The 25594-nt window shown below is 55.3% G+C and overlaps 1 protein-coding gene across 1 annotated transcript; it reads left to right on the forward strand.

Moving 5' to 3' along the window:
- Positions 1-1351: 1351 nt before the first annotated feature.
- On the forward strand, positions 1352-25201 carry Jup (junction plakoglobin). Its single transcript, XM_047545243.1, is given in 17 exon segments — positions 1352-1474; positions 12571-12764; positions 12767-12782; positions 14282-14541; positions 14707-14945; positions 15772-15815; positions 15818-15892; positions 15895-15983; positions 17015-17159; positions 17282-17385; positions 18496-18834; positions 20469-20624; positions 20921-21040; positions 22420-22570; positions 22676-22797; positions 23605-23644; positions 23894-25201. Coding segments are annotated over 16 exon segments (2241 nt in total). The 5' UTR covers positions 1352-1474; positions 12571-12575; the 3' UTR covers positions 24046-25201.
- The last annotated feature ends 393 nt before the right edge of the window (positions 25202-25594 follow it).

Below are 25594 nucleotides of genomic sequence, written 5' to 3' on the forward strand. Positions count from 1 at the left end.
AACTGTGTTGACAATTTATGTCCAAACTATTCCTCAAGGAGGGGGAACATGGGGTTTGGTGAGACTTGAAATGAGGAGAAAGTGGTTCTATCTTGGAGTAGGCCACTTTCTAGCTTTGTGACCACTTTGAGCCTCTGTGTGTGTGTGTTTTTTTTTTTTTTTTTCCCCCGGTACTGGGGATTGAACCCAGGGGTGTTTAATCACTGAGGCACATCCCCTGCCCCTTTAAAAAATATTTTATTTGGAGAGAGGGTCTTTCTAAGTTGCTTAGGGTCTCCCTTGGTTGCTGAGGCTGGCTTTCCCAGCCTCCAGAGCCGCTGAAATTACGCGCCACCACGCCCAGTTTGAGCCTGTTTCCTCATCTTTATTTTTTTGTGGTGCTGGGGATTGAACTCAGGTCAGTGAGTATGCTAGGTTCTACCACTGAACTACCTCCCCAGTCCAGTTTCTTCATCTTTAAAATGATGATTATTTTGTTGCCCTCATAGTTTTTCCGAACAGTCATGAGAACTTAAAAAAAAAAATTAAAAAAAAACTTCGTTCAAATCCTAACATTTTGCAACTATCCAAGTGCTTTCACAAAGCTTATTTCATTTCATCCCCACATGCCGAGAAAGATAAAGTGAATGTACCCAATTTACAGATGAGGAGAAACAGGGTGAAAGGTGAACTAACTTGCTTAAGATCATAGAACTATTAAGTGGCAGAACCCAAACCCAAGCCTTCTAATTTTAAGTTCAAGGCGTGTTCCATATTTGAGGGAAAAAAAATTCCAACCCAGTATAAAGCTTATGAAATGCTTTACAAATATGTTATTACTACTTTGGGGCAAGGATGAATAAGCCCAAAGAAGCATTGTGCCTGACGCTGAGTTGGGTGACCAGTGAAGGCGTTGGTCCTTTCCCATGGCGCCCCCTGACTCACCTGTTGGACAGGTAGGGGGAAGGGGAGAGTAATGAGTCTTACCTGCTCAGAGCTAGGGTGGGGCAAGACACACCCCACCCCTTTCATTGGCTCTTTCCTTAGTCTTACTGACAGACCCTTGCCCAATCAGGAGGAAGTAACTTTCTATCTGCCAATAGGTGCAGAATGAGGATGGGACCTCAAGTTCGAGGCCATCCCCAGAGTCGACTGGCAGTCCCTGGGGCCAATAGCAAGCGCATAAACAGAGGCGGCCGTGGAAGAGGACTGGGCGCGATGCTCCGCCCCTCGGTGGGACACTCAGGCGAGGCAGCCAGTGAGTTCGCATCAGTGGGTGGGCGTCTTCCTCGGAGGCGGAGCTTCAAGGGGGCGAGAGGTGTGGCTTGGCTGTCAGGTCCCTTCGCCTTTTGTTCGGTTACTGAGTTGCTGCCTTGGCCAGAGTCCGGAGCAGCCGCCGCCCGAGCGCGCCGAGCTCAGTTCGCTGCCCGCGCCGGCTCCCACCCGGCCCAACCACGACCCGGCCCGGCTCCACACGCAGGTGCGGACAATCAGGGCAGGTATCGCTGGAAAGAGTGAAGGGGTGACGAGCGGCCGAGAGGTCGGTCCCATCCGTTTTAGGGCAGGTGAGGGTGGGTCCTAGGGAGCGCCATCCTGCACCGGCGGCAGGGGGCGCGCTAGGGTCCTGTGCGCGGTGTCTCAGGGGGTACGCGGTTCGGGCGGAGTGTGCCTCGGGGCTCCGTGAGCCTGGATCTGATAAGGGCGGGGAGGGATCAGGGCAGGTGCCTCCTGGGTCGCGCCCCCAGCGGGGCCCGCGGAGCTTGCCCGACGCCGCGTCCCTGGCTCTCGCCCTGAGCTGGCGGGGCAGACTTTGACCTGCTCCGCCTGCGTTCCAGAGCTCACTCTGCCGTCAGGAATTTACCGTCTGGGAAACTTGCTGCCGCTGGTCTCCACGGGGCCACCCTCACCCCACCCCACGCGTCATCCTCGCTTTCCCTCCCTCCCTACTCCCCCAGGCCTGGGTGGGGCCCTATTGTCTGCGCCCAGCTTGCCCAACTGTGGGGGCCGAGCTCACATTTTCCCAGCGACGCGGGCCCCACCTGCTGAGCAGGTGAGCACACGGAGTAGGGAGGCCCTCCCTTCCAGCTCCTGGAGCTTGGTGCAAACCGTACTTGAGACGCCTCCCTCCCCTCGGGTGGGTGCCGGGCTATGACTCCTCCAGAGGAGGTGGGATGGGGTGACGAGGGGGCTGGTGCTGGACTCAGTGCCCCTCTGGTGTCTGGCACTCCCGTCTTGGCCTGGGGCGTGGGGAGGCAGGGGGTCTGTGCATGGGTAGAGAGAATTCAGGGTCACCTCGCTCAGTTTCCAGTAGCTGCGCGTCCTCTGTGTTGATATAGGAACAGCAATACCCTTTACCTCTAATCTCATATTGTTGAAAAATCACCCTAAACAAACTTTCCAGGAGAAGTATCCACGGCAGCTTTCTCTGGGGGTTTTCCTGTCTCCTTGCCCAGAGCTTCCTACAGGCTCTGGGGGTCCTTTTTGGAGCAAAGCACCTTTTCGCAGCCGACTCCAGGCTGAACGTGGGCCAGTGCCTGCGCTCTGACCCTGTCCTCCCTGCCCCCACCTCCATCCTGTTTGCTGGGCCCCTGGGGCCCGAGGTGGGGGCCAGGGTAGGGGGGGCGAGAGGGGAAGCGGCTTCTTCCTTCTCTTCCTGCCTCCGGGGACCACCACACCCCCTCGGATGGGGCCTGCGTGAGTGGCTGGCTCTTGCAGGCTCTGCCCCCTCCCCAGGAATGGGGTGGGTAGGGTTGGGCCAAGCTGAGAAGATTGTTCTTGTTTTTTTTTTTTTTTTTTTTTTCTGCACCCCATCCCCCATATTACTTAGCTGGCTGGTAATTGAGGCAGAAGTGCTGGGTGCACCGGGGCTTGCTTTCCATTTGATTTGTGAATTATGAAGATGCATTATTTCTGGAGGCTTTGCAGCCCTCTCTCTAGCCCCCTGCACCCTGCTTTCCTGAGAGCCTTTGGTGGGGAAAGTGGGACAGGAGGAAGGCCTTTTGAGGAAGGTTTCCTCCATGCAGACACCCTCAGGCAGAGCTGCATTAACCTCCTCTTCCCTCAATACCCTGGGAACCCATCCCCTGGCTGATTTCCACCAGGCTTGCCATACTGGTTTTTAAAAAATCTCTTTTTGCAGGTATTTGGAGCCCAGCCTCCTTGGGTTTCAAAGCAGGAATATAAGAGTTGGGCTGTCCCTCAGTCTTGGGGCAGGAGGTAGATGTGGTGGGGGTTATCAGCGCTGCTTGTCCTGTTTCCCTTGGGAAGACGCTTCTGCCTCTTTCTTAACTGTCGATGGGAGAGTGTGCGCCAGGCTTCAGACCCACTTCTTTGGAGTGTCCTGGGTGAGGCTGTAACCCAGTCCTGGGGATGGGGATGTGTGTATGTGCACCCTTAGGTAGCCCCAGGAACGTGGAGTTTGTGCCCAAACAACCTGTTTTCCCTCTTCTCTGTGCCAAGGTGGGGGAGGGAAAGGCATTGTAATTACGTTGACTAAATGATTAGTTTAGCTAATCTAGTTTGTGACTGTGATGAAAAGATAATACTGAGGAAGTATTGCTAGGAGGTGCCTGGTGAAAACTGGCTACTGACTGGACAGGAGGGAGGAGGGAAAGAAGTAGGATCCAATTAGTCATTTCTTGCCAGATCAAGCCCCAGCTTGGGTGACAGGAGCCCTCCCCCGCACCCCAGCTCCACCCCATTCCCTCCGGAACCGCCGCCGTTTGGGCTGCCAGAGCTGAGACTTAGGGAATGCGGCATGTGGGAACTAAGAAGGTCAGGCGAGGGCTGGCAGCCTTCTCCCCTTTTGAGGCCCATGGGGTGGGTGCCCATGAGACGGAGGGGGTGCTCCCCACCAAGTGCCACCTTAGAATGACATGGCACAGTTGACTAGTCTGCAGAAGGACTGTTTATCTGGAAAGGTGTTATAGGGGGACAGTTCTGAGCACAGGGATTTGGGCTTGGGCAGAGCTGAACTTGAGTCCTAACCCAGTGTCTTCTTACTGGCGTAGCCTTCGTCAAATCTCTTCCCCTCTTGAAGCCTCAGTCCCCCCTTTGGCAAAATAGGAATAATAAATCCTAAGAACTTGATGAATGGTAACTTAAAATCAAGAAAGGACTATGGAGCTGGGCTTGGTGGTGCGATCCCAGCAACTCAGGAGGCTGAGGGAGAAGGAAGGATTGAGGGTTCAGAGCCAGCCTCAGCAACTTAGCGAGGTACTTGGCAACTCAGCGAGACCCTGTCTCTAAATAAAACATGGAAAAGGGCTGTGATGTGGCTCCGTGGTTAAGTGCCCCTGGGTTCAATCCTCAGTACCAAAAAAAAAAAAAAAAAAGGACTATGGATACCAAGCACAACTCACTGTTTTCATGTACTCATTTTGGCTACCCGTAGAAGTAGGTGTCATTAATTCCATCCTATGGATAAGGGAATTAAAATGCGGGGCAGTTAAGTAACTTGCCCAAGGTTGCACAGTAGGACTCAAGCAGAGCCAGGACTAGCATTTGGGTTTTTTGGCTCCAAGCCCAGAGCCCATTCTGCCTTATGGTTCTTCTGCTACTGTGAAAGGACTTTTTTTTTTGATGCTAGTGATGGAACCCAGGATCTCACATGTGCTAGGCAGGCACTCTACCACTGAGCCACACCCCCAGCCCCCGGAAGGAATTTTTTTCTGCTGCCTCTTTTTGACAGCCTCTGCTAGATTGGTAAGAAGAGAATTCAGAAGGGCACAGCAAGCAAGCTGTGTGGGTGGTAAAGGTGGGGACAGGTTTGACAGGTGGGAGTGACTCATGTCCTAGCGGCTCTCAGCACTCTGGAACTTCTCCAGGGGCTTGATGGAGGGGTTAGCCCCCAAGGCTAAGGGCTCTGGTGGGTGTTAGGGGATTTAGGTAGAACCACGGCTTTCTGGGCCTGTCCCTGCACAGGAGGTGGGCATTGCCCGCTTGGCTAGGGTCTGAGGCTGTGCCTAGATAAAGGGGGCTGCTCCCTGGGGAGCGGAGAGAAATGAGAGTCAGATTCAGGCCTGGGTGAGTGTCCTGCTGCATGGTGCTAGCTGGTGCTGCCAGGCTGTTCTTGGAGGGAATCGGCCATGCTCCGGAGGTTGGGAGGCCTGGGGGCTGTAGTAGGCTGCTTCTGGGTAGACCTTTCTGGTGATGGAGTGAGAGTCTCGGGTGCCGTCAGCCAGGGCTTCAGGCTTTGAGGGAGGAGCTAGTGTCAGATTGTCCTGTCAGACCAGTCTGGATCTCGATCTGGCACCTCTGCCAGCTGGGTACCTGATACCAGAATGGGTCTGCAAACAGTCTAAGACATGGGTTCTTGGGGCTGGGGATATAACTCAGTTGGTAAAGTGCTTGCCTCGTGTGTACAAGGCCCTGGGTTCAATCCCCAGCACCACCACCGAAAAAAAAAAAAAAAAAGACATGTGTTCTCTGTATAAGGCCCTGGGTTTGAACCCTAAGACTGGAAAAAAAAAAAAAAAGGAAATAAAGAAATGGGTTCTCCATGTGTGATTACTGAGTCTGATTACTGAGTCTCTCACCACCAGACTGTTGCATCCCTTGAAGGCAAGAGGGCACCCCAAGTCATGGGGATTATGGATCCTTGTGAAGAGGAGACTAACGGGCCTTGGTATGAGAGAGAAGGAAAGAGAAGGAACTCATTCTGGCTCTCCAGAGGGTGATGGGCTTATGGTGTTTTTGTTTTTGTTTTTTGGCAGTTGGTGGTGCTGGGGTTTGAATTTAGGGCTTGCTTTACACATGCTAGGCAAGTGCTGTACCAACTGAACTATATCATCAAGCCTGGTCTGTGATTTTTCTATTACTCTGAGGACACAAAAGCAAGAAGTGAGATTGATTCCCTAATGGAAGGAATGGAGGCTAGACAGGAGGAAGGACTTCTGCACATTATAGATGAGTATTTTTTTTTTTTCTTCCGATACCAGGGATTGAAAACAGGGGTGCTTAACCACTGAGCCACATCCCTGACCCTTTGTATTTTTTATTTTGAGAGAGAGTCTCACTGAGTTGCTTAGGGCCTCACTAATTTACTGAGTCTGGCTTTGAACTTGAGATCTTCCTGCCTCGGTCTCCCGAGCTGCTGGGATTAAGGCATGCGCCACCGTGTGCAGCTCGCAGATGAGGTCTGGAGTTGAAGGAGAGTGAGGGAGCCGGGGAGGCTCAGAGCTGAGTCTCCTCTGAGGAGGGGCCATGCCGTCTGGGAGGGAGGCTCCTTCTGGGCGACTCTGAGGCCTGCTAGGTTCCCTGGGACAGAACATACTCAGTGAAATATTTCATGCAGAAGAAAAGAAAAATAAAAATAAAAACTAGCAGAGATGTCTTGTGTCTTTTGGGATAAGAACCAGATGGCAGTGAGGGGACAGGCGTCTGTGAGCAGGTTGGCCCAGAGACCCCGTGAAGAGAAAAAGCAGTGTGGCTGACTGGGGCAGGTCCTTGGGGTTTGTGTTACTGCAGGTGACATCCTGAGGCCTCTCTTGGGACATGGTTGAGGTTGGTGGAGATCTGGGGAGGTGGCTTGCCCTATTTTCTAGCAATCCTCAACCCAGCCTGATGAGAAAGCTTTCTAACCACTCCCCTGAGCTCAGGCTTGAGGGCCCTCAGGGCTGAAGCTCAGCTTTCTGTCTTTATCTACTGGAGACAGTGGATTCTTCTCTCTCTCTCTCTCCACCCGAGGCAACTACCCTGAATGCCTGTTTCTCCCCCTTGTCTTTCCTTGGTGCTCTTTGGTTCTTTAGCCTCCATCCCGGGAGCTCGTGCTCTGGACACCGGGAGTTTTAACCAAGCCTTTCCAAAACCTGGCTTTTCTCTAGCATGCTCCGTGTGGGGACAAGGTGGCCAGACCTCCTTGACTTGCCCAGGAGAGGGTTGGGTCACCTTTCCTGCAGAACCACACACTAAGGAGCAGATATCAGCTGGGGTCCAGTTGAGGAGTGGGCTGACCAGGGACCAGGCTGCCCAGGCCCCACTGGTGGTGGCCATGGTGGTGCAGTGAGGATGTTGCTGTGTGGAATTACATCACCAACACGAGTCAGCCCTTTGCTGTTGTTCCTGATGTGGCTGAAGTGTTTTTCCATTCCCAGGAGTCCCAGTTTGGGCTCATCTGCTGGCTTGGGATTGTGCCCATAGAGGGTCCCCAGCAGGGAATGGAGGTCCAGCTGGAGCCCAATCCAGGGGAGCCCAGAGGTTCCTGAGGTCACGCCCCTTGGCCAGGGCATTTCCCTCTCCTACAGATCCCCTTCATTTTCCCACCCCGGTTTGTTTGCTTTGGGAGGGAGCCCAGGAGGAGGAAAACAAATAACAGCTGGGTCGCAGGCTTGAGTCTCCCCCACTCCCAGCTTGTCCTCAGGCCGCAGCCTGGGCTGTCCTCCAGCCTGGAAGTGAGGGTTTTCCTCCGGAAGCTTCCCTGTCTTCTCTCGTCCGCTGCTTGACCCGCCCTGGCCATGCATGGCTCCACTGGTCTCTGCCCTCTTGGAGTGACCATTCTGCTGATGGAGACCATGGTGTCTGCCCAGGACCCTCTAGTCTGCAACGGGTGTTGGTGGGAGGTGGGTGGGGGAGGTTCCTTCCTGAAGCTGCCCGCCTGAGGGGAAGGCTCAAGTCCCAGCCTGAGGAGGGAGACAGGCTCTCCAGGGAAGCATGATATCTGGCTCTCTGTACTCTACTTGGGACGCCTGGCCACATCTCAGCTGGAGCCAGAGACAGTGGGAAAGGCTTTGGGCCAGACTTTGGGCCTGCTGAGCCTGGCCTGCCCCAGGAAATCCCTCCCCTGACTGGCCCTGCTGTCCCTTGCTGCAGGAGGCAGCCTCTAACTGCCGTGGGGGAGTCCAGTGTCTCCACCTGGCCTGGACCAAGTTCTTCTGCCCGCCCAGGACTGGACATAACTTTTCTACGGTCGTTTCCCCTGCTTGGCCTAGACCTGTAAGGTAGTTTCCCTCCTCGTCTTCATCCAAGCAGTCAGAGAAAGGAAATCTGGGTCTTGAAAAGGCAGGCGGGCTGCCAGCCACCTTGCCCATCCTTGCCTGGCACATCTCTGCCCACTCCTGGCTGGTGTCTCTTCCTCTCCTGTGTGAGCGCTTGCCTTTCATGTCCACAGGTGGCTTCCAGAGTCAGTTGTGCTCAATTCATGCAGCTGACTGAAGAAAGTCATAGCTTGATTGGCTCTGTTTATAGATGAGGAAAATGAGGCTAAGGAAATGGAGTAACTTGCCCAAATGTGCACAACCAGTGAGGGGTGGAACCTCATGGAGCCCCGCTCCTACCTCAAAATGCCCTGCTTTCCTGCCCCTGCTTGCTGCTCCCTCCTGTCACCGTCTGAGCTCAGATGTGGATCTGCACAGGATGCTGGCCTCCAGTTCCAGGAACCCTGGGGGACCCAGCCCTATCCTTCCTTGCCTTCTAGTCCCCAGATGCAATGTTTCTGAGCCTGAATCCTGTACAGCCTCTCAGGCAACCTGTTCTGTCCTCATTTCTGGGTGACTTATTGACCCTTGGCCTCCTACAGTCCAGCCTAGCTGTAACCTTTGCTGACTGTCCTTAGCAGGTGCTAACTGGGGCCGGAGGCTGATGTCGCTCTAGTGGCCTTATTTTTTTAAGTCAGAGTTGGAACTGGGGGTGGTGGTACAGGCCTGTAATCTCAGCAAGTCAGGAGGTTGAGACAGGATTGCAAGTTCAAGGCCAGCCTCAGCAATTTAGGGAGATTCTGTCTCAAAAAAATAAAAAGGACTGGGGATGTAGCTCAAGGTTAAAGCACTGGGTTTAATCCCCAGTGTGTGTCCCTCCCAAAAATAAATAAAAATAAAATAATAAAATAAAGTCAGGGCTAGGCCACGCTTTGCAGGACAGCTTTGGATTGAGGGTGCCCACTGCTAGTGCTCCGAGTTGTCTGCAGAGGGGTGCATCAAAGGACGGGGTGCACTCCAGGGTACACCCGCAGCAGCCTCATTTCTTCCTTGCAGGCTCCCGCTCGGTCTGGACTGGGTAGGGAAAGGGTCCTTCCCAACCCTCTCAGGGCTCTGTGTCTTCTCTCTTCCTGTCCTTGAGCTGTCCCCACTGCACCCTGAGATCTCTCAGCTGGCTTCACCCTTCCCTACTGCCAACAGTAGAACAAGCTCTAAACAAAGTCCCCCTGATTCAACCTAGAAACCCTCCCTGTCTCTGTCCCTGCCTTCTCCGGCCTGGCTCCTGGGCAGGGCCCTCGTCCGTCTCCTGCTTCCACCCGTCTCTGTCCAAGGGAATTGTGGAAGGTCTGACTTCAGGTCTGGTGGAATGTAATGAGACCAAACTGGGTGCGGCCCTCCACCCCTGTGAAGAGCCAAACCTGCACTTTTATTTCTTGTGAGAGAATTTCCCAGGTCTTTCTCAGGAGTAGAGGGGAGAGAAAGGTGGGGCGGGTCGTGAGGCCTGCCTGAGATCTGACTTCCAGCTTTCCTGTTGCAAGAATATCTGTGCAGTCCTCTCCTTGGGAAGAGTTCTAGCGCCTGTCCTCTCTCTGAACCTCTTTCCAACCCTGACCTCATCCTCAGCTTTCTCTCATCTGCTTGGGAATCCTGATCCCTTATTACTAGCATCTTAGACCTCAGCATTCCTTTGAGATGACCTGGGCCACCCTTTCTGTAGATGAAGCCAGGAGATGGAAAGTAATTGCCCAGGGACTCCCAGCACTTTGTGGAGCCGGGACTGGAGCCTGAGATGGTGGGTGTGCCATGGGGTGTTCTTCCACCCAGGAGTGCCCTTGGCTGCGGCAGTCCCCTCCTCCCTCGGTAAGAGGTCTCAGCTCCATCCAGTCTTGTCTGGTGAACCAGGTGCCGGTCCTGCTGTGAGCAGAACATTACTGTTTCCTCCATGGGAGGCTCAGGCCAGCCCTGCTTTTTTACTTGGTGGTAGGTATTGAGCTTGGGTAGCCTACCACTGAGCTGCACCCCCAGCCGTTTTTAGTTTTTGAGACAGGGTCTCACTCAGTTGCTGAGACTGACCTTGAACTTGCGATCCTCCTGTCTGAGTCTCCCAGGCTGCTGGGATTTCTAGCATGCACCACCATGCCCAGCCTGTTTCCCTTCCTAGAGGTTGGGAATAAAAACATGCCTGCCAGCAAGAAAGAGATCCAGGGGCTGGGGAGGTAGCTCAGTTGAGCACTTTCCTTGCAAGCACAAGGCCCTGGGTTCAATCCCCAGCACCACAAGGAAAAAAAACAAGAAAGAGATCCATTTGATATTAAAGGAAACTGAGTGCTTGTCCCCCTCTGCGCGCCCGCCCCCCCCATCATTTGCCCTCTGTCTTGCCCTGGGCAGCTATCTGGCCCTCAACTTCCTTGGCTCCAGGCCTGGGCTGCTGGGAGTGGCAAGGGACCTGCGAGGAAATCCCACAGCCTGGACGTTGGTGGTCCTTTCTAATTTGAGGCTGGCCCCTCCCCATTGGAAAGACCCTATGGTTAGGCAGAGAAAGGGCCTTTCCTGGTCAGAAGGGGGCATTTGTGTTGAGCAGGGCTGGGGATGTGCAGCTGGTCCTGAGCTGAGCTGACCGAAGCTCTGCATCTGAATTCCACTCAGCTTTCCGTGTCACAGCGTGGCGTTTGGAGGGTTAGTATAACTGTGCTTTACCTTCATCTCAAGTGCTCGAATGTCCAGCTTTCTCTCTCCCCCCAGAGGTGGCTTCTGTGCCCAGCTGGCCCCTCCCAAGCACCTTGGTTCTCTCTTGGGACCTCCCATTGGGGCAGAGGGCAGGATGGGGGAGGCAGGAGGAATGCCAAGCAGGATTTCCTGAGTCTGCCTCTTCCAAGCCCCTGGTTTCCTGCCATTGACCCTTGTCTGCTGCCTGGGACAGGGTGTGTGGGAAGGGCGGGGGCGGGGATTGCCTCCTGAAATAGCCACACTTGGCCAATGCCTGGGAGCAGCTGTGCACATCTGGTGGCACAGAGCCTGCTGTCTGGTGTCCTGGGCCTGCTTCTGTTTATCAGCCCGAAACTCTGAGTCACTCAGTGTGGCAGGAGCAGAGGAAGGAGGTGGCTGGGAGCTGGTCTGGCTCCTGCCTCTGCCTGTACCAGGTGTGCTCAGGGCAGGGGAGGGGCTGTGCATTGCCATAAAAGGGAAAAAGACCTGAAGGATCCTTCGTCATCCTCCTTGAGGGTAGCTCTGGGCTGTCATTGGGAAGAAGTCCCTGGTGTTCTTGTTCCTGGGGTGGGACCAGGCGGCTTGGTTCCCCACCCTCATCCATCAGTCCCTCATCACAGCGGGACAACCAGCCTGAGATGCAGGGTGCTAACCCTCTTCGTGGGTAGACCAGCCTGGGGTCTGCTTGCTCTGAGGCCACCTGGGACGTACAAAGGCTACAGACTTCGGTGTCATTCACACCTATGCCTGGTCCAGGCCCTTGTCATTTCTAGCCTGTTTTCCTATCTCTAAATGTGGGAACAGAGTGTGTGATTTGAAACGCACAGCATGGTGAGAGGACAGCATCCGTGAGGACTGGTACATAGTAGACCCTCATAGCTTCCCCGGTCCCTCCTCCCAGTCACCCACCTCTGCGGATCAGTCCCCAAGACAGAGGAGGCAATCAGACCAAGTGGAAGTTCACATGCCTGCTCAAGGTGCTAATTAACCTCCAAGCACCCCCAAGTCCCTGCAGAGAGGGGCAGGGGTTCTCGAATGGCAGTGACCACCCCAGAGGCCTGCCCCACTCCATATCTCTAAGCCTGGGTTCAAGGTGAGAAAGTACTTCCAGGGGCGACGCAGTGCAGACGATGACAGCGATGGCCTCCGGCGCTGAATGCCTACTGTTTGTCGGTGCCTGTGCCATCCTGGCTTCCTGGCTGTCCTCACAACAGCCTGCGAGGGAGGCGTAGCTGGGTTTTACAGATGGGGATGCCGAAGCTCAGTGGAGATCTGAGTTGGCCCAAGAGTGAGTGGCTGAGATTGGAGTCGTCTGTGGTGCTCTTGGTGCTGGGAGAGCTTGGAGTTGCTGGGAAGCTGGGAGAGATTAGGCCTTCCGGGCCCTATGTGATCCTTCTTGACCCACAAGAAAGTGAGATCCAGGAATCTCTGAGGGAGCCTCTGGTGCCCCCAGAGAAACCTGTCTGACAGCTTCCCTGCCCCGCCCAGTTCCCAGCCAATGCCTGGAGAGCTGCCGCCTCACTGCCCGCCTCCCGCCTCCGTAGCTTTCCCAGGGGCCCCAGTGGGGTGAGGGTGGGTCCTTGGGTCCCCAGAGGCTGCTGGAGGCCCCAAGTGCCTTATCCTGCCCTGGGAGCATTGGACTGGGACCTCCGGGTGGGCAGGCAACTGAGCTGGGGAGAGTGGGGACACCTGGCATCGTATAGCCCCTTGTACTGGGCCGGAGGTCAGGGATGCAATCCCAGGGGTCACACACCACTGGCTTCCCCTGGGCAGCCCCTTTTTGGTCCTGGTACAGCAACTTGGGGTCCTTGGGGCTGTGGTGGGGTCAGGGGAGAAGGGGGGTCTAGGAATGGAGGAGGTTGGAGGTGGCCAGGCTGGAGTGGGGATGGGCGGGGGTGAAGCTGGGGCAAGGCCATGGTTGGGATGCGCCATGAGCCAGCTGACTTCCCGCCTCTCTTGTTCATTCCCGTAGCCACCATGGAGGTGATGAACCTGATCGAACAACCCATCAAGGTGACTGAGTGGCAGCAGACGTACACCTACGACTCGGGCATCCACTCAGGTGCCAACACCTGTGTGCCCTCCGTCAGCAGCAAGGGTATCATGGAGGAGGAGGATGCCTGTGGGCGCCAGTACACCCTCAAGAAGACCACCACCTACACCCAGGGGTGCCCCAGAACCAAGGTCAGCACCCTTTGGGAGCTTTTCCATGGGATGGAAAAACCTGACTTGGCCCTGGAGAAACATCAGAGCAAAGGAAGGCAGACTTCAGGAGGTCCCCTTGTGTTGAGGAAGAGCGTACTTCCTGCTCTTGGGCACCCACATGATCTGAAGAAGGAGGCAGCTCAAGCTCATGGGAGCCCACCCAGTCTGAGGAGGAGACTTAGCTATTTCAGGGTATCCCATGTAGGATGGATGCAGACTTTTCCATAAACTTTTACGGGAGGCCTAGAGCCTGCCCTGGTGCCACCAGTCTGAAGAAGAGGCACGGTTTTTGCCTTCTGTGAGCATGGGAGTGTGATGGGGAGGCAATACTCCTGCCCTCAGGGGACCTGGGGTTTGTGGGATGCACCCTTTCCACTCCAGAAGCTTCTGTCTGATGGGAGACACAGGTCTGCAACCTCAGGGAGTCCCCGGTCTGGTGGAGGAGGTGCCGTGCTCAAGCCCAGACGGGGCCCGCGTGGGCTGACATACAGATGGGCCAAGTGCAGGGTGTGGAGGGGGTGACTCAGTGCTGGGGCTCAGTCTCATGGTGGGGGAAGGGGAAGGGTGTCTTGCCAACCCAGGTGTCCCTTCCCTTCTGGGGGAAAGGATCTGGACCCTAGGACTGTTGTCCTCCAGGTGCCTTCATGGCCTTGGCTAGGGGTGAGCTTTGGGACCCGGAAGAGTACAAGGTGGACTGTGCCTGACAGGGCTCTGCGGGGATCAGCCTCTGTACCCTGGGTCTCCTCCCTGGCCACAGGCAGAAGCCTCAGCTGGGCAGAGCCAGGTTCTGTGCTGGTCGCTGAAAGTACAGCATCTAGGTGGGAGGCCATGTCGGTGTCTCCTCCTTGCCCACCAATCAGAGTAAACTCTCTGCCTGTCTCTCCCCTGGGGCATCCCGGACAGTCACCAAGGGGGGCGGTTCCTGGCTCCTACTTGTGGGGCTACCCAGGGGAGGGAACCTGGAGAAGGACCCTGAAGTCTTCACTGGGGACCCAGAGAATAGGGCTTTGGGCTCCTGAGCCTGGCTGTCTATGATCCGTGCCCAGCTCTGTAAAGTGGAAATAGCAAGACCCTTGACTTGCAGGTGATTATAAGATTGGATAAGAAAACAGAAGACAAGGAGTGAATTCAGGGCCAGGTGCATAAGAAGTACTTCAAATAGCACCTAGCTTTATTAATAATGACCACGAACATTTTTGCATCAAGAGGTGCCAGGCACTGAGCAGTTCTCATTTAATCATCATGAGAATTCCCTGTACTGGGTGTAACAGGTGGGGCCCCATTTCACAGAAGAGGAATCTTAAGGCATTGGTGATCCCCCAATGCCATGGTTAGGGGCAAAACTGCAAATGGTGCTCTGGGACTTTGGTCAGGATGGACCAGAGGACCCAGGTGGGCTGTCTATACAGCCTGCCCTGCTCCCCAGGGTCCTCCTCGTCCTGCTCCTGCAGCTTTGTCCCCATTCTGTTGGCTCTCAGGTGATCTGGAGTACCAGATGTCCACGACCGCCAGAGCCAAGCGGGTGCGGGAGGCCATGTGTCCAGGTGTGACAGGCGAGGACAGCTCCCTGCTGCTGGCCACCCAGGTGGACGGACAGACCACTAACCTGCAGCGACTGGCTGAGCCGTCCCAGCTGCTCAAGTCGGCCATCGTGCATCTCATCAACTACCAGGACGATGCTGAGCTGGCCACCCGGGCCCTGCCCGAGCTCACCAAACTGCTCAATGATGAGGACCCGGTCCGTCAGGGTCTGGGGTGGGGGAAGGGGCTGGGCAGATGTCCACCGGGGAGGGAGTTCCTGTCCCAGACTCCCCACCAGCTGAGGTGGCCAACTTGAGTTCATCTGAAGGAAAGGTGACCTGGCCCATCTGCTCACATCCCCCTACTCTTTCCCAACCTCCAGGTGGTGGTGACCAAAGCGGCCATGATTGTGAACCAGCTGTCAAAGAAGGAGGCATCACGGCGGGCCCTGATGGGCTCGCCCCAGCTGGTGGCGGCTGTGGTGCGCACCATGCAGAACACCAGCGACCTGGACACGGCCCGCTGCACCACCAGCATCCTGCACAACCTCTCCCACCACCGCGAGGGGCTGCTGGCCATCTTCAAGTCGGGCGGCATCCCCGCCCTGGTCCGCATGCTCAGGTGCTCATCCCTTCTCACTGCGGGAGCCTAGGGCTCCCCTCATCTGGGCTTTCCCCCTCCCTTCTTTGGGCTTCTTTACACATATTGAGCACCTGCTGTGTGCCAGGTGCAGAAACACGCCTAGCCTGGTGCTCAGCTGCGCCCAGCCTAGCAGGGGAGACAGGTGTGTAAACAGCAGGTTAATTATCAGGGTACAGCATGGGCTGTGGCAGAAGATGCCTGAGATTGCCCAGAGGTAGACTCGTTCCTGTGGCAGGGTTGATGGATGAGTGGAGTTTGGTTAGTGTAGAGGAAGGCGATGGTGTTCCAGGTAGAGGGAACAGCACGGGTGAGGTGCCCGTGACCTTGTCTTTCCTGTCTTGTGCTGACGTAGAGAGGCCTCATCGCTCATCCAGGCCGGGAACTCCCTGGGGGTAGTGGTATTGATTTCACTCCCATCTGCACCCCTTGCAGGGCTTCTCTGGCACTGAGCCTTCCACATGGTTGTCACCACACAAGGGAAGGTATTGAGGGGATCTGCTCTGTGCTCGGCACCAGAGAGAAGCTCAGAAGCAGGAGCAGTCATGTCCCTGTCTGAGCGGGCAGTGCCATGTGCTCAGTGTATAAGTGTGGGGCTGGGCTCAAGGGATGATGGGATGGGACTGGATTGATGGATATTTTGCGTGTGGTGCTGGGCTTTGGACCCAGGGCCTCACGCATGTCAGAGTCACGAGGTTTTAATAAGAGCTATCCATGGGGCTGCTGGTATGAGGGATGCTTCCTGCAGAAGGTGAGGGACCCCTTCTAGGCAGGGATCTGACTCACGCTGGCTCCTGCCTGCCCCCAGCTCCCCAGTGGAGTCTGTCCTATTCTACGCCATCACCACCCTGCACACCTGCTGCTGTACCAGGAAGGCGCCAAGATGGCAGTGCGCCTGGCGGACGGGCTGCAGAAGATGGTGCCCCTGCTCACAAGAACAACCCGAAGTTCCTGGCCATCACCACGGACTGCCTGCAGCTCCTGGCCTACGGCAACCAGGAGAGCAAGGGTGGGCACCCTGTCCCCAGGCCTGCAGCCACGCTTGCCTCACCTTCCACCCTGCCTGGCTGTAGACCCTCTATCCCCTTACGCTTCTAGGTGACGTCTGTGTGCATACAGACAAACATGTTTTGCCTGTTTCCGAATTCTCAGCATGGTTTTGAGGATCAGATAGAGAAAAAAATACCCTCGTCTTTCTCATAGCTGCTGTTGTTTTTGTTTTGGTGCAGTAATTGAAATGCTTTTTATTTTATGTTGAGGCAGGGTCTCCCTAAGTTGCAGAGGCGGATCTTGAACTCATGATCCTCCTGCCTCAGCTTCCAGAGTCGTGGGGATTACAGGCATGCACCACTGTGCCTGGCCACTGCTGTCATTTTGATGTTTTTTTTTTGTTTGTTTTTTTTTTTTTGCAGAACTGTTCTAGGGGCTTATTTACAAATACATACATCTGGTTGTAGTCAGAGCAGTGTGTGAATTTGCATCAGTTTTCTTTCTTCCTTTTTTTTTTTTTTTGGTACTAGAACCAAAAGATGAACCTAGAGATTGAACCTAGAGATGCTCTACCATTGAGCTACATCCCCCAGGCCTTTTTTTCTTTTTCTTTTGAGACAGGGTCTCACTAAGTGCTGAGGCTGGTCTCCAACTTGTGATCCTCCTTCCTCAGCCTCCTGAGTTCCTGGGATTACAGATGTGCACTACTGTGCTCTGCTGGGTAGAGCATTCAGATTGCTTCCAGTTTTCCCTCTTTATCTGTTATGAACATCTTTGAGCACATGACTTTTCCCAGAATGGAAAAAATTTTCATCAGCAGGGCTCCAGGCTTTTACCCAGATGGTCTAATTTCCATTGTCGTCAGTAGTAACGGCTGTGAGTACAGTTTTGCCACATCCTTGTCGGCACTGGGTATTATCCTTTTGTTAAAATTCTGACTGACGCCATAGTCACAAAAGCTCTTTGGGTTGTAGCAGGAGCTCAGTAAGGACAGCTTTATCATATGCTTCCCTCCTCCCCTGAGTATTCCCCCTCATGCCCGTCTGCCCCTTCCCTTGTAGCTGATCATCCTGGCCAATGGAGGACCCCAGGCCCTTGTGCAGATCATGCGTAACTATAGCTACGAGAAGCTGCTCTGGACCACCAGCCGCGTGCTCAAGGTGCTGTCCGTGTGTCCCAGCAACAAGCCTGCCATCGTGGAGGCCGGTGAGTATGATGGACTCAGGGGTGGTCTGTGGTTGGGAGGGTCAGGGGAGGACCCTGCCCTCTAGCCTGGCTTGGTCAGCTGTGCTGCCCTGTGGCTGACAAAACCCCTGTCCCCCACCCAGGTGGCATGCAGGCCCTGGGCAAGCACCTGACCAGCAACAGCCCTCGCCTGGTGCAGAACTGCCTCTGGACCCTGCGTAACCTCTCGGATGTGGCCACCAAGCAGGTGAGGGAGGTGACCAGGCCTGGGACCAGCCTTTGCAGTTCCTGTTTGGGTGCTGGGGGGGACTGGAGCCTCTGAATCTTCTGCCCTGGTGGCTGAGGCTGGAGAAGCCCTGAAGGCCTTGCTCCCCGTGGCTGGAGACTCTAGTCCTTTTGGGGATCTGGGAAGGTGAGAGGAAGGGTCTGACATCTTTAAGCAGCAGGGGTTCAGGTGGTGGCAGAGGCCCAGTTTTGGCTGAACCCTGGGCTGGGAGCAGCACTGTGCCAGAGGACAGCTTTGGGGCCCCAGTGGCTAAGAACGACTGAAGGGAAGATGCAGCTTGGTCCCTCCTTCCAACCTGGCTGCCACTCCCAGCCGCCTGCCACCGCCCCTACCTGCTGTGTGCACACCTGCTGTGGACGTGAGCTCCTTTAACCCTTTCAGCAACCTGGAGGTGGAGTGCGTGACCCTGGTTAGATGACAAAACCGAGGTTCAAGGACCTAAGGAATGTCCCATAGTCATAGCGAGTAAATGGCAGCTGAGATTCGAGCCCAGGATTGTGTGTCTCCAAAGCCAGGGTCTCTCTGTCCTATCACAAGGCCCTCACGGCTCTCCCTGGAGAGGCGAGGCCTCCAAGATAGGAATTTTTCCTGGGAGTAGATTTGGCTTGGGGACCCTGGATGGGGGAGGGCGGCAGTGAAGGCCAGAAAAGAGGGATGTGTATGTCAGTGGTCAGCTGGTCATGGAAGCATGTGACCACCTTGGCAATCTCCTCTGGGTCCAGAGGCCTCTGTTGGCCATGCCCTTGGCCAGGGGAGGGCTCTGCCTCATCTAAGGGCCAGGTGGATGGCATGGAGGAAAGAGTGTGGAGCTCAGTAACAGGCCTGGGTTCAGACCCAGCACACCGCTGTGCATCTGTGGGCAGACCCCCAACCTCTCTGAGCCTCTCAGCCTCACTTTCTCCAAGGGTAGTAACACCCTCTCCAGGGTGTCGGCAGGTCCTGGGTGAAAGTTCGCAGGCACACGCAGGCAGGGCCCATCCCTGTACCCCATCCGCTCCGCTTGGGCGTCCTTGGAAGGGCTTCCTGGAGCTGGCACCCCCCTCACTCTTTGTGCCCTCCCACCGCCCCCAGGAGGGCCTGGAGAGTGTGCTGAAGATCCTGGTGAACCAGCTGAGCGTGGACGACGTCAACGTCCTCACCTGTGCCACGGGCACCCTCTCCAATCTGACCTGCAACAACAGCAAGAACAAGACGCTGGTGACACAGAACAGCGGCGTGGAGGCGCTCATCCACGCCATCCTGCGTGCGGGCGACAAGGACGACATCACGGAGCCTGCCGTCTGCGCCCTGCGCCACCTCACCAGCCGCCACCCTGAGGCTGAGATGGCCCAGAACTCCGTGCGCCTCAATTATGGAATCCCGGCCATTGTCAAGCTGCTCAACCAGCCCAACCAGTGGCCACTGGTCAAGGTACGACTCCCCTGCCCTGGGGCTAGCGGGGACGGCAGCTCCCTGCACAGGGCCAGGCGCCACATTGATAGAGAGGCCCCAAGTACAGAGGCTCGGACAGGCCAAAAGTTCAACTCTCATGGAGCAGTTTAAGGCTTGACATCGACTTTGCCACAGACACTGAGATGATTTCTGTCTGTGCCTCTGCCACCCCTAGAGCAGAGCTCCTCGAAGTTCCCTATGCACACCTGTGGCCTGGGTGGGGCTGGGCGGGCTCATTACACTGCAGGTGCTGATTGAGTGCCCCTGGCTGGGCCTGGGAGTCTGCATTGCGAACATGTTCCTGGGGACATTCCGGGTCCAAGGAGCACATTCCTTATACAGAGGGTCTACATGAGAGCGTCGCTCCCACAGGGATGGTTGATTCATCTTCATCACAGATGTGCTCCCACCCTGGAGGAGGGGGCTGGGGCTGGGGCCAGCAGGAAGTGGACACACCGCTCTGGCTCCCGCCCCAGAACCCAGTTATTGGGCCTCATTGAGATGCAAGGAAGTTAGGAAGCGTCGTCACCAGCCATAAGGCCACATGTCCTGCTAAACTAGGAGGGATGCCCAAACGATGAGAGGAAGGGAGGGCCTGGGGGAGGCGATGGCAGCCAGGGCAGCTAGGCCAGCGACAGAGTTATGGGAGAGGGTGTGTGTGTTTGTAGAAACAAGGAAAAGAGCCCAAGGCAAGGTGACCTCTGGTGCCAGAGAGGAGAAAACTACCATTGACAGGGCTTTGTGTGCCAGCCCAGGAACCCCACTGCCCGGGGGTGTTCCACTCCCTAAATATGAGACCATCCAGCAGTGTAGATGAGAATGACTAAGTGGTTCTGTACCCTGAACCTAAAAAACAAATCTATAGTGAGAAAGAAATGGCAGTGAGTCTGACCCCTCCTTGTTGCTTGGTCCTTGCTACAGGCCAGGGTGGGGGTAGTGTTTACATCCTGACCCAGCAGCTAAGTGACAAGTGACACCCTGTGTTCACATCCTCATCTCTCACATGACTTTCATCCCTGCCCTACAATGATGTGATGAATTGCTTTGCCTGACCTGAGGGGCTCTGGGAGGTCACAGTGGTGACTGTGAGTCAGGGTCCCTGGAGAGGGGACCTCATCCTGCAGCTGCCCTGTTGGAGATTGATTATAGTATGAGTGTCACCAAGCAGGAGCCTTTGGGGTCAACCAGGGCAAAGATTTCCTGATAATCAGGGTTTGGGAATTAGAAAAGCAAGCAAGCTGGGTGCAGTGGCTTCTCAGGAGGCTGAGGCAGGAGGACCACAAACTGAAGGCCAGCCTGGACAACTTGGTAAGACTCTGTCTCAAAATAAAAAGTAATAAGCCCTAGGGGTGTAGCTTATTGGTAGAACACCTGGGGTTCCATCCCAGAACCACAAGGAAAGAAGGAAAGTTAGACAGGAGGACTCACGGGTCCTTCAGAATAAGGGACACAGGCTGGGAATGGCCTTGTTCTCTGGAGATCTCCCAGTGTGTCTGTGTCTGGCCTGAGAGGCAGAAGAGGTGACAGCAGAGGGAGGAGATACTGAAACTGGGAAACGGGGGTCCTCCAGATGTCCAGGAAGTACCCCTGATGGCTGTCCTTTTTCCTGCTAGGCGACCATCGGCCTTATCAGAAATCTGGCCCTGTGCCCAGCCAACCATGCCCCACTGCAGGAGGCGGCGGTCATTCCCCGCCTTGTCCAGCTGCTGGTCAAGGCCCACCAGGATGCCCAGCGCCATGTGGCTGCAGGCACGCAGCAGCCCTACACGGTAAGTGAGCTTGCCGCACCCGTGACAGCCCTCCTTGGGTGCCGGGCGTCTGCAGTGTTACGTGCGTACGTAAAGAGGAGGTGAGGTGCCGGGCGTCCTCAGTGTTACGTGCGTACGTAAAGAGGAGGTGAGGTGCCGGGCGTCCTCAGTGTTACGTGCGTACGTAAAGAGGAGGTGAGTTGCAGTGGATTTTAATTCCAAGGACCAGTGAAGCTTGTTAAGTTGTCCTGGTGGGGAGGAGTTGTGGCCTCGTCCAAGGGCACCTGACCCCATGCCGCATGCTTCCCCTCGTGCAGGATGGCGTCAGGATGGAGGAGATCGTGGAGGGCTGCACTGGAGCCCTGCACATCCTCGCCCGCGATCCCATGAACCGCATGGAGATCTTTCGGCTCAACACCATCCCCCTGTTTGTGCAGGTGAGTCTGGGGCAGGTGGGCAGGGAGCTCCCCGCAGCCACTGCCAAGAGGGCAAGATTGGGAGTCGTGGGTTTGGGAGGCCTCAGCCAGCTCTTGGATGGGGTGGCGTTCTAAGATTTTCAGAAGCAAAGGAAGAGGTCATAAATGAAGAAACAAAAAAATCTTAGAATTCAACCACAGGAACATTAAAGCCATCTGTATGTCGGAGACAACCTAAAAAGCTTGGAAAGTAAACAGTGAACTGGGAAAATATATGCAAGTGCCACACAGGCAGGGGTTCAATAGCCTTCGTGTTAAAAGCTCATTAATACTAGATCCCAGGGGTTAGATGCAGGCAGAGGCGACAAGTAATTCCCAGGAGGCTCATACGCAAACAATGCTCAGCCCCAGGAGTTTAAAGAAATGAAACTTGCCTCCCAGTGAGAGCCCATTTTCCACTATCAAATTGGCAAAGGAAAATAATTGAGCATGCCCTGCACAGGGGACAGTTTGATGAAATAGACTCATACCCTGCTGGTGGGAAGAGCGGTCTGGAAAGCAGCCTTTCAATATTTATAGGGAGTCTTGGAAATATTCATATTCATATCCTTTGACCAAATAATTCAAATCCAAGACTCTCCATGAGATAATTAATGCCATTTAAGATATGGACAAAAATTTATGCACAGAGATAACATTACAACGTTACTTACAGTATTTAAAAACAAAAACAAATTGCAAATCAGGCACGGTGGTGCACACCTGCAATCCCAGCGACTCGGGAGGCCGAGGCAGGAGGGTTGCAAGTTCAGAGCCAACCTCAGCAACTTCCTAAGACCTGTCTCAAAATAAAAAATAAAACAGTCTGGAGATGTGGCTCAGTGGTTAAGCATCCCTGGGTTCAATCCCTGGTACCAAAAAAAAAAAAGTGCTTGCTTTTGAACAGTTTTCCCTTTAATGGTTAATGATCAGAGTAAAGGATTAGTACGGTAGCTTCCTTCCATGGTGACCTATTGTTTTAGTCTTATTGCACTGCATTTAGAATTTAGCATTCTCTTTCTCTCTTATCAACATGAATTCAGAGATGTTTGGGAAAAGTCTCAACCTAATACGTCGGAAAATGCCCTATTCTACTATTGCAAGTGAAAAGGGCAGGAATCAGAATTATACATAGGGTAGAATGATTGACCTGTGATAAAAAGGCAGGGGGACTCTGCCGTTGTGTTCACCGCCGCTGCCTGTCTGTCTGTCTGTCTGGGGAATGAGGCTGGTTTGTTCCTTGCTGTTTCTTTATGTCTTCTTGGACTTTTCACCTTTTGAAGAAAAGGGGTGGGCAGGGCTGTCGGAGGGTGCTGCTGGGCCAGCCTCACCCTGGGCCCGTGTCCTGTGTGGTCTTCCAGCTCCTGTACTCTTCGGTGGAGAACATCCAGCGTGTGGCCGCCGGGGTACTCTGCGAGCTGGCCCAGGACAAGGAGGCAGCGGATGCCATCGACGCTGAGGGTGCCTCGGCCCCCCTCATGGAGCTCCTGCACTCCCGCAACGAGGGCACCGGTGAGGGGCAGGCTGGGGGCCAGCAGGGCGGGGAGGCCAGGCCTTGTTTCCCCCGCAGTGGTGGAGGTGGCTTCGGACTTGGCCGTGACTCCCCTCTCTGCTCAGCCACCTATGCTGCTGCCGTCCTGTTCCGAATCTCCGAGGACAAGAACCCAGATTACCGCAAGCGCGTGTCCGTGGAGCTCACCAACTCGCTCTTCAAGCATGACCCTGCGGCCTGGGAGGCTGTGAGTATCTGGGGTGGAACTGCCACTTTTGGGGAGCCTCTGTCCTCACCGTCGCCTTCACAGATTTCTGTTTTGGGATTGGATAGTTTTTTTCTTTTTTTTTTTTTTTCTCGAGGTGCTGGGGATCGAACCCAGGGCCTTGTGCTTGCAAGGCAAGCACTCTACCAACTGAGCTATCTCCCCAGCCCTTGGATCATTTTTGACATTCCTGGCAGATGGAATTCACAGGGCAAGCCGTGTGTGTCTTTTTCTCCTCCCTGCACAGCGCGGGGATTGAACCCAGGTCCTCGCCTGTGTTAGGCAAGCGTGATACCACCAAGCTGCCTCCCAGCTGCACCACATGTCTGTTTTTGACCTATAATAGTAGCAATTTCATTTGCCCAAATGAATATGAAAGGTTTGAGACTCTCTTTTCTTTTTGCTGCGGTGGGGATTGAACCTTGGGCCTTGTGCATTCTAAGCAGGCACTCTGAGTCTGCGCTGTACCCCCAACCCAGGGTTCCCTTTTTCTAATTTGCACAGAGATGCTGTGTAGGCTGGCATCGTCCTGGTCCTGGCCGGGGCAGAGCCCTGTACCCATCTTCCAGTCCTCTCCCTGTCACCCCCACTATCTTGTTCTGTGGGAGCCCCCAAGCTTGAGTGATGAGACACACACCCTGGGGCGGGGCCAAAGGTCATGAAGTCATCATTTTCTTCCTCCAAGAGACCTTCACTTTGCCTTAGGCCCTTTTTTAGGAGCATCTCCCTGTCCCCAGCTGAGAACCAGCCCAGAGTATGCCTTGACCTCCTTGTTTCTCTCTTCCCTAGGCCCAGAGCATGATCCCTATCAACGAACCCTATGCAGATGGTAAGTGGCTGGAGCTGTTCAGGGTTCAGAGAACCTGGAGGCTGGCAAGTGGGAGTGAGGGGAGAGACATCATGGCGGCCTCTCTGTGGCCTCCACCTAAACTCCAGTCTAGATCCCCTGATGTGGGTATGAGAAGCGGGTGGGACCCTTGGTGGTGGGCAGGGGTAGAGGAGTCAACTGAGGGCTACCTTGGCCACCCCCTGTGATGTGGCCTACAGTCCTCTAGACAAACCCCCTTCTTGTCCCCAGACATGGATGCTACCTACCGCCCCATGTACTCCAGTGACGTCCCGCTTGACCCCCTGGAGATGCACATGGACATGGACGGGGACTACCCCATTGACACCTACAGCGACGGCCTCAGGCCCGGCTACCCCACTGCGGACCACATGCTGGCCTAGCTGGCCCCACCCCAGCACGGCACCTTCTGCCTTGCGTGTGCTCACAGGCTGCAGAGGCCCCTGTTTCTCCCTCTCGTGAACCTCCTTCTGATGGGAGCCCTCCATTTTCTCTGCTGAAACCCTGGCTTCTACTTCGGGGGGAAGGAGCATGGGAGCCCTTTGCTGCTGAGCTTCCCAAAGTAAGGCACGCTCTGGCTGCCGCCTCCTGTACCTTTGCTTGGGGCTGGAGTCCTGCTCCTCCCAGCCTCTTCTTTCTAAGGAAAGACACTGGCACTTCTGGTCATGGGAGTGGCCTGAGCTTCTGGGGGACACCATCTGCCAAGCCCCTGGCCCCTGGTTCTGCACCCCTGGCATGTGTGGCTTCCCACCCGAGAGGCTCTTGCGCAGGCGATGGGGTGAGACAGAAAAGTGCCTGAGCCGCAGCAGCCGGGGCTGTGGCTTCCTGCTGGCCTGCATGCCTCCAGAAGTCCTCCGCAGGGTTTCTTGGGATGGTGTTCTGCTCCTGCTTTTCTGTCCTGGGCTGTGGGTTCAGGGCCCGCCGACCTCCCTTCCCCACTCTGTGGCCTTGGCCACTAAAGCTTTAGACTCAGCCACCCCGCGTCCCCTCCTGGCCTGTCTGTCCCCAGCTGCTTGGGCCCTGCAAGGCTTTAGGTTCCTTCTCTGGGTCAGATTTTCTCACCAAACTCCACTGCCACCCCCCACCCCCCACCTGGGTCTCCAGGACCCAGGTTCAAGGCCCAAACCCCTGAAATCCAAAGCTTCTTTTGAAAAATTCAGGGACCTACCAGGGGAGACAGGACAGAGATGCAGAAAATGAGTGCCCTACTCTGGGGGACGTCCACCTCTCTCTCCAGGATGCTGAATTGACTTTGCCCCTCCTGAGGGAGCGCTGGGGACATCTCCCATCCTGCCCCCTACTGTCCCAGCTGACCCCCAGAAGTGCTCTTCTGACCCCTCTGGTGTGCGGTGAGGGGCTTTCTCTTCCCCTTCCTGTTTCAGACTCCCCTACCATCCCTTGCACATGGGTGTCGGGGGGTAGCAGGGGGTCCCAGCGGAGAGTTTTATTATTATCGCTTTATGTTTTCGGTTATTGGTTTTTTTGTTTTTTTTTTTTTTTGTATAGACCAAAGCAAAGAAAATAAAAATAACACACAGATCCGATGGAACCATTGAGGGGTGGGGTGTGGGGGAGACGAGGGGCCTCCCCTAGCAGTCTGGCTCTCTCCTGGGCTGGATCCTCATGTCCTCGTGGCTGTCTGGGGTGTGGGAAAGACAGGGCTGGAGCCATCAGGGAGAAGGGTGTGTTGGGGGAGCCGGAGTTGGTTTAATCTCATACACAGCTGCAGAGCTGTGGCTCGGAGCCTTAGGAGGCTGGGACAGGGCAGGTGACAGGGCTGAGTCCTGCCTTCAGGGGCACCAGGCCTTGTTCCTCTCCGAAGGGCAAGCTCCTCGCTGGCCTCAGCCCCTAGTCCTTCTTCTCCATGTGCAGCCATAAGGTACATAAGGGGAGGTGGTATCTGCCACGCTCCCGGTGGCCTCTGGCTTGGGT

The sequence above is a fragment of the Sciurus carolinensis genome, chromosome 3 (assembly GCF_902686445.1).
Source record: "Sciurus carolinensis chromosome 3, mSciCar1.2, whole genome shotgun sequence".
NCBI lineage: Eukaryota > Metazoa > Chordata > Mammalia > Rodentia > Sciuridae > Sciurus > Sciurus carolinensis.